This window comes from Corylus avellana, chromosome ca5 (assembly GCF_901000735.1).
Source record: "Corylus avellana chromosome ca5, CavTom2PMs-1.0".
In the NCBI taxonomy this organism is placed as follows: domain Eukaryota; kingdom Viridiplantae; phylum Streptophyta; class Magnoliopsida; order Fagales; family Betulaceae; genus Corylus; species Corylus avellana.
The window spans coordinates 28,095,988-28,104,700 of record NC_081545.1 but is presented as its reverse complement, the minus strand read 5'-3'; the positions used below and the strand labels follow the sequence as shown (position 1 = coordinate 28,104,700).

General features: G+C 35.4%; 1 protein-coding gene across 1 annotated transcript; it reads left to right on the top strand.

The window, feature by feature from the left end:
• The first annotated feature begins 338 nt into the window (after positions 1-338).
• On the top strand, positions 339-5,681 carry LOC132181118 (probable metal-nicotianamine transporter YSL7). Its single transcript, XM_059594194.1, has 6 exons — positions 339-813; positions 3,264-3,427; positions 3,555-3,652; positions 3,730-3,864; positions 3,993-4,182; positions 4,400-5,681. Exons 1-6 carry the CDS (start codon positions 417-419, stop codon positions 5,510-5,512), a joined length of 2,097 nt encoding a protein of 698 aa, XP_059450177.1. The 5' UTR covers positions 339-416; the 3' UTR covers positions 5,513-5,681.
• Positions 5,682-8,713: the final 3,032 nt, after the last annotated feature.

Sequence of the window (8,713 nt, the reverse complement as noted above, 5' to 3'; positions counted from 1 at the left end):
CCTAACGGTATGATTGTAGTTACTTAAAAATTATATTTTTTTTAGTGAAAATATAATTTTTAAAAATACAGTTAAGATACGGTTTTAAGTATTCTAACACTGGCCTTGTACTTCTTTATTTTTTTTTTTTCAAATGTATATAAAATTTTGAGTTTAGCCTCCCTCCCTCTCTTGTACAATGTACGGTCACTAAAAGTAGTTATAATTACAAGAATAGCAAAAAGGAAAAGGTCAAACATTGAAAGGCAGCCTATTGGCTGTCACTTGGAGGACAGCTCGGCAGCATATTAATTGACACAAATCACACTTTTGTGAATTGTAAGAGTGCGTGAGAATAAGTAGTAGTCTTCAAAGCCAAGATCCGCTTATCGGGAATTGGCGGAGGAGAGCTGCAGGTAGGAGAAGAATTGGATCAGATGGCTTCTCATGTAGGGCCGGATGCGGTGGCCGTGTCCGACGAAGATGACAAGTACACCAAAAAGGCAGATGCGAAGGATGACATATTCAACGAATCCGTAGAGGAAATATTCTCGAGCAAGGAGGTGCCCTCATGGCAGAAGCAGCTGACTTTGCGGGCCTTTGTGGTGAGCTTTGTGCTTGGGGTTCTGTTCACCTTCATTGTCATGAAGCTCAACCTGACCACCGGAATTATCCCGTCCCTCAACGTCTCGGCCGGGCTTCTGGGCTTCTTCTTCGTCAAGACATGGACTAAGTTCCTGGAGAAGTCGGGTATGCTCCGGCAGCCATTTACGCGACAAGAGAACACTGTTATTCAAACCTGCGTCGTTGCCTCCTCCGGCATTGCTTTCAGCGGTACGCTCGTCTCATCTCTGCATTCATTTATTGCCATTTCATAACACTTGGCCTCCATGCATTGCATGCGTTTGTAATTACTTTTTGGATTGATTTTAATTTGTTACTGAGTTTGGGGTGGCGAGATGGGCGTTTGAGATAATTTCTCAAGACTTGGGGGGTTGAAATATAATTTTCAAAAGAACATTTGTGTAATGATTAATGTCACGCTGATTAAAGGTAATATAGTTTAGTTTTAGAGGATCCCAGGACCACATGATGATCATGAAGAGTGAGTTAATATATACATCTTCCTAGTCGGTGATTTAGTTGTGCAGAATTTACTCAAGGCCCGTGTGATTTTCCATAGGCGACGGTGGTTGATTTTTGTCATATGTATCAACCTTTTATTTTCTTTTCTCTTTTTCTTTTTTCCTTTGGGTCCCAATTGACAACCACAAATATGAGATAAACCCATTTAATTAAATAGGTTATAATTTGATGATAATTTGTGTTCATTTGTCTGGTTTAAGTAGTGTCAATGCATGTGTCAATCATAATCTGACCTATTTAATTAAACAGGTCAAACTTTCAATCATAACCCTCTAATTTTGTATTGGGTTCATGGGTTATGTTAAAAATTGTTTATCATTATTTCTCATATCGGGTTCGGGTCATGTTGTGTCGACATAGGTATAAGAATATACAGATCAACCATAATTCAACTCATTTAATTAAATTGGTCAGATTCATCAACCCTAATATTTTAATTTTGTGTTGGGTCCGTGTCAAGCATGCATGTCGTGTTAAAAATGATACAACCGATCCCAACACGCAAACATTTCAAGTTGACAAGTTTTATATGACACGTAAATTCAACATGAAATTAATAGGTTATAGTTGAATGGTGTGGCTCATTTAATTACTAGCCATAAAGTTAGAAAGAAATAAAAAAATGCTAAATAGGGAATCACACTGACCGGATGATACGTTGGTTTAATTAGCTGGTTAAATATGGGCCAAGCAATTAAGCCCTTCTCCTATATATATATATATATATATATATATATATATATATATATATATGCCATTGAATGAGTCCCACATATACAACGATGAATTAACCTATTTATTAGACTAGAAAATCAAGTACATAGGATGAGATATATTGTCCCCGCTTTTTGTGATTTAAAAGAGTGGGGTTGGTAATAGATGTTGAAGTCAAATTTGTTAGGATTTCTTTGTTTACCCGAAATAATAGCAATGGAAGATGCTTATTTTCCGGATAGAAATTATTTAATTGCTACAAATCAGTTTGTAGTTAATTTTTGTCTCTTTTTAGTATTTAAATGGCTTGAAATGGAGAGGATCTTATTCTAGTAATTCAACTGGAAGTTATTATTGATTACTGTCATTAATAAACTTTCTAAAACTAAAACTAATAAAAAAAACACACCCTCGAATAATTCAATGTGGCCTATTTGTGTCCTACTAAGAATGATGTGGCTATTAAAATCATCATTTGATCAAAATTCAATAATGACCAATCAAAAGCCCAATGGTGATTTTAATAGCCACATCATTTTTAGTATGACACAAGTAGGCTATCTAGAATTACTCTAATTATTCAGGAAGCTTGAGGAAGCTATATATTCCATTTATAGAATCCTCTTAACCTTTTTTTTTTCTTTTTTTTTTGAGAGAAGAAAAACATTTTCATTTGCAATTATTAGGCCCAAAACAACAACTTTCCTAAACTAAACATTACCAAAAAGGCAGAACCATAGACAATAAAGTTGAAAATTTTAGGAGTTTAGTTTAGAAATAAGAGTATGTCGTGTGTACTTAGGGTGAGAAAATGGATAGTGCCAACTCATTGGTTTTTTTTATTATTTATTATTATTTTTTTATTTGATGTTAGGGAAGGGAAAAGGGGATTATAACAAAATTAAACCAAAAAAAAAAAAAGGGTGGACAACCCAAACAACATATCATTGATACAACTAAAAAACAATGTGACAATCAAAACAAACGAACCATCGAGAATGAATACAAAAGAACGACCCAACCTATCAAGAGAATTGAAGCGGCACAAAGGGCTGCTACCAACTCAATGGGTTATAAGTTGGCATTATGATGATCGATATCTCAAGTATGTTGCATTCTAATCTAGTTCAATTCTACCCATGACGACATGAAAAAAAAATAAAATAAATAAAAGTTGCATTTTCAATGCGAGTGCTAAACTTTGGAATACTAATAATTAGCCACCTTTGGCAAATATCAAGCTAGGCATTTTCTATATGAAATAGAGTTAAATTCGATCTTTTATTTACTTATATAAAAACAAATAATCCTTTAATTAATTATCTCATTCATACTCAAATTTTTTTACACGTAAATATTGAAGTATTTTTCCCAAGTCATATAATTGTTGATATATATATCCTTCCTCGAGTTTGAATGAGCAGGTGGCTTTGGTAGTTACCTCTTTGGAATGAGTGATGTTATTGCCAAACAATCAACAGAAGCGAACACTGCACAAAATACCAAGAACCCAACACTAGGATGGATGATTGGGTTTCTTTTTGTTGTTAGCTTTCTTGGCCTCTTTTCTGTGGTGCCTCTTCGGAAGGTAACGTACCAATAACAACCCTACACGTATATATATATATATGGGTTACCGTTTGACTTTGTTGGCATGATAAAAATGTCCAGATGTTTTGAATAAATCTAATGTACAGAGTATGTTTATGTTACAGATTATGATCATAGACTTCAAATTGATATATCCAAGTGGTACTGCAACTGCCCACCTTATCAACAGCTTTCACACTCCTCAGGGTGCCAAGCTAGCAAAGTGAGGCCCCTTATCCTCTTCCACATGAATACGTACAGTTTCCTTATTAAGTTGACTGACACATTCCCCCATTATAGGAAACAAGTGAAAGCATTGGGGAAGTTCTTCTCGTTTAGCTTTCTTTGGGGCTTCTTCCAATGGTTCTTCACTGCTGGTGATGACTGCGGATTTGTAAACTTCCCTACATTTGGTCTAGAAGCCTTTGAAAATATGTATGTAACTCGCCTTAAATCTAACTAGCTCGCTCATTTATTTCTTATGTTGATCTAATTAAGCTTCTTGGTCGCTGTTCCACTCAGTTCTAATCTTTTTATCTGTTATCATTTATCCTTAAACCCAGGTTTTACTTCGATTTCTCAGCTACTTATGTTGGTGTTGGAATGATCTGTCCACATTTGATTAACATATCTCTGCTTGTTGGAGCAATTCTTTCATGGGGTGTCATGTGGCCTCTCATAGATGCCAAAAAGGGCTCTTGGTTCTCTGCAGACCTCAAGTCAAGTAGCTTACATGGCCTGCAAGGTTATAAGGTGCCTCATCTTTTCATGTTCAAAACGAGTAATATTAGATACTATCTTTTTATCCTATATATAGTTGTTGAACAATGTTAACGTGGCAATATTCCAAATCGACTATTGATTTTTTTTTTTTAATAATTTTTTTATTTAACAAGAATTAGTTGGGAGTACGTACTACGTCAGCAGCCTGTGTCGGTTTATGAAATTGTGCTTCTTTCTGTTGTTGTAGGTATTCATTGCTATAGCCATGATACTTGGCGACGGCCTCTACAACTTCTTTAAAGTCCTTGGCTGCACTCTATTTGGTTTGTACAACCAATTATGCAACAAAGACTCCGGCACAGTTCTCCCTCTATCCGGCCGCGCCTCCCTCGATATCGCTCCATCGGTGTCTTACGATGACCAACGCCGGACCGAACTATTTCTCAAGGACCAGATTCCGACATGGTATGCTGCTGCTGGTTATGTCATTATCGCAATTATATCTGCTGCCACACTTCCCCACATATTTTTCCAGCTCAAGTGGTACTATATTGTGGTAATTTACGTAATAGCGCCAACACTAGCCTTTTGCAATGCTTATGGCTGCGGCTTGACAGACTGGTCCTTGGCATCAACATATGGAAAGCTAGCCATCTTCACGATTGGTGCATGGGCTGGGGCCTCCAATGGCGGAGTTCTCGCAGGTTTAGCGGCATGTGGTGTGATGATGAACATTGTATCCACAGCCTCTGACTTGATGCAGGACTTCAAAACAGGATACATGACTTTGGCTTCACCAAGATCCATGTTTGTGAGCCAAATTATTGGAACAGCAATGGGTTGCGTTATTTCTCCTTGTGTCTTTTGGCTCTTCTTCAATGCCTTCAAGGATCTTGGCGTTCCTGGCTCAGAATACCCCGCCCCTTACGCGCTCGTTTACCGTAATATGTCGATATTGGGGGTTGAGGGGTTCTCTGCTTTGCCAAAGCACTGCCTCACCCTTTGCTATGTGTTTTTCCTTGCAGCAATAGTCATCAACGGTATCAGAGATGTTGTGGGGAAGAAGTGGAGTAGGTTTATTCCACTTCCCATGGCAATGGCAATACCCTTTTATCTTGGAGCTTACTTTGCCATTGATATGTGTGTGGGGAGCTTGATTTTATTTGTGTGGCAGAAGGTAAACAAGGCTAAGGCTGATGCGTTTGGACCGGCTGTGGCGTCTGGTTTGATTTGTGGTGATGGGATTTGGACTCTGCCCAGCTCAATACTCGCTTTGGCAGGTGTTAGTCCGCCCATCTGCATGAAATTTCTGTCCAGCGCATCAAATAAAAAGGTGACTGCTTTCTTGGAAGGTTCTTGAAGTGAAGTCTCTTAATATTTACAATTGAGCACTTCTTCACTTCACCCCCGCGGGTGGCCACCAGTGTGGATGCTTTCATGTGTTCCTCTGTTTTTCGCTTCTTCTACTTGTTTCCATTTCCCTATGTTCGCTTGTGTATAGATTTCCATGTCTTTTATGCAATATATCAACCAACCAAGATTTATTGCTATTATTATTATTATTATTATTATCATCGTTGTTGTTGAATGTCGTTGATGTTCCATCAGAGGATTAGATTCAATGTCCATCAGAGGATTAGATTCAATGTGCTAGTTTACAGCCAATTGCCCTTCATCTTTCTAAGAGCATAAAGGAAGGGGCGCTCCTAAATTAATTGACTTAAAATTAAGGGGTAATTTCACTAAAGACCTCTGAACTTCTATCCGATTTTACAAATCTTTTCAAGCTTTAAAATCTCTCAATTTGGTTCCCTGAACTTTCGATTGCTGTCAATGTGAACCCCTCCGTCAAATTTTAAACGTTACATGACGTTTATACCCTTGAATTTTGTATAAAATTCCAACTTTACCCTTAGTTCCAAAACATTTTTTTATTAAAAAAAAAAAAAAAACAAAAATTAGGGATATTTTGGTCTTTTTTGATGTTTTTAACTGCTAAAATTAACGGAATGTTCCAAATTAATTGCAATTGAAAATTCAGGGGACTAAATTAAGAGATTTTAAAGTTTATGGAGGGTTTGTCAAATCGAGTAAAAGTTCAGAGGTCTTCAATGAAATTACCCCTAAAATTAACTTAACATGTCACCATTACTACCATAGTATTAGAATACATGTATTTTACCCTTGGATCTATTTTTTCTTGTTCTTTTTTCAGCTACCATCATTACTCATTAGTACAAATACCAAAGCCTCTAAAAAACATTTTCCATTAATGCAATTTGTCTATACCTCTCAATTTACAACAATTACATTGATAACATATAAACTACTACTATAAAACCTTGCATGGAAACCTCGAAATCCCGAGAGTACCTTTAGGCTTCTCTTTTGGTACTATCGCCAACTAGCTGTTAAACAAACAAAGTTGCTTGTGCAACCGGTTAGAAATTTGGTACAACCCCAATGCCCCGCCATTGCATATGGCCAGTCGCTCTTTCGTTGCTTGACTGAGTCGATACTCCGGGTGGCACAAAACTAGTGATGCTGCAATAGTGACCACACTCATAGGTGGTTGCATCTGTCACAATAGCCATCAGATATAGTGTAAATATTACTCATCTCACAACTTGGCTACAAGTCCGTATAAATTAGTATGCACATGCTCCATATTCTTCACTATTTTTTTTCCTTGATGGCATGCCATACATTGATTGTTTATTTCTGGGTATGAGAACATAATTAGTTCATGGATGAAACATAGTGAATATCAATGTAATTTAAGTCAACAATTCTTCAAAAAACACTAGAGTTTACAACATATGTTTAAAAGTTGGCATGTACTTTAAAAGGCATGGTTTATAGCAATGAAAGTACGTTCAAATGTTAGCTCTATTAGACGAGTTTTTAAGTCATGAAACCCTAATTACCACTTAAAATCCTTAATCCTACGTTTTAATCTTTATTAATGTTCAAGATTATAGAAAGACCGTTATATCGGTCCACGCGCATCATCCGAATGGTGAATGATACCGTTCTAATGATGATTGCACAAAAACCACTTTTAAGCCTTTTTTCATGGAAGCTCCAAACTTTTACCTTATACTCGTCTCCTAGGTGTTATAGCCTTAAAAGTTACCTACTTTACAAGCTTTTGAGTATGTTGGAACCCTAAAAATCTAAAATTTACCTCAAAATCCTAAAAGTTGCTAACTTTTCTTCCCAATTTTACTCATATTAACAACAAACGATCTACAAGATGGTTGAATGTTCATAATATTACACTGCCTTAGGCTTGAAAATGAGTTAACTTGCCCTAGGATTTCGTGTGACTAAAAAATGCATAAACTTTCTTGATAAAAGGCTCATTTTATAGCTTGATCTACACTTTTAATATGCTAAATATTTTATTAATAAAAAATAAACTTAAGTAGCATGAAATAAGGGTTAAGGTTTTGGAGTCTTACCCTTGGTGACGTGAATCCTCCTATTAGCTCCAAAATACCATAAAAATGGCACATTTCTCTCTCTCTCTCACACATTTTCTCTCTTAGCTACTAGATGGACAAAGGAATGAGTCTTTTAGGGTTTATGAGGGCTTATATATATATATATATATATGGTGAAACCTCGGTGTTTTCAAAATTCGTCACCATTTGAATGGTTCATGTACTGTTATATCAGTAAATTTAGATAAGATTGTTGATGTGGCTACGACAGAACATCGGGTTTCATTTTGATAAGTGTTTGAATTGAAAGTTGTGTAAGAAACAATTATTTTGCTTCTTCTGGTTTTGTTTATATATATATATATGATGAAACCTTTTCAAAATTCGTCACCATTTGAATGGTTCATGTACTGTTATAACAGTAAATTTAGATAAGATTGCTAATGTGGCTCGAGTTCCATTTTGATAAGTATTTGAATTGAAAGTTGTATAACGTTGTATAAGAAACAATTATCTTGCTTCTTCTGGTTTTGTTTATTTTGTGTTCAATTGTTAATACTAAATGGATGCCAATTTAATTTTTTATATATTATTTTAATCTACAATCTTAATATATTTTTATTCATACTTTAGTCCTCATATCTTAATATATTTTTGTATTAATTAAAAAAATAAAAAACATTTTTCATTCATGCTTTGACCCTACTGATAAAATTTGTTATCATTGTGCCCAAAAGTCACCCTCTCTTAGCTGTTGGTGTGGAAATACAATCACTTTTTTTTTTTAATTTTTTTTTTCAAAAGTATTTTTACGTGTCTAAGGCCTTGTTTGTTAAACCTCATCCCATCCCCTTACATTCCCCCACATGCTACCACACTATTCACTTCATTTAAAAAAAAATATATATTTTTACTTTTATATCAAATCATTCCATTTTTATATCACATCATTTACTTTTTATTACTATTCAAATAAAAAAATCATTATAAAATAAAATTTTTCACTTTCTAATATCACTTTTTCATTTTCTCATACTAATCATTATTTTCTTTTTTATGTTTTTTTACATCTAAACGGTGGGGCGGTGTTTGGTGTTGTCTGCCAAACACCACCT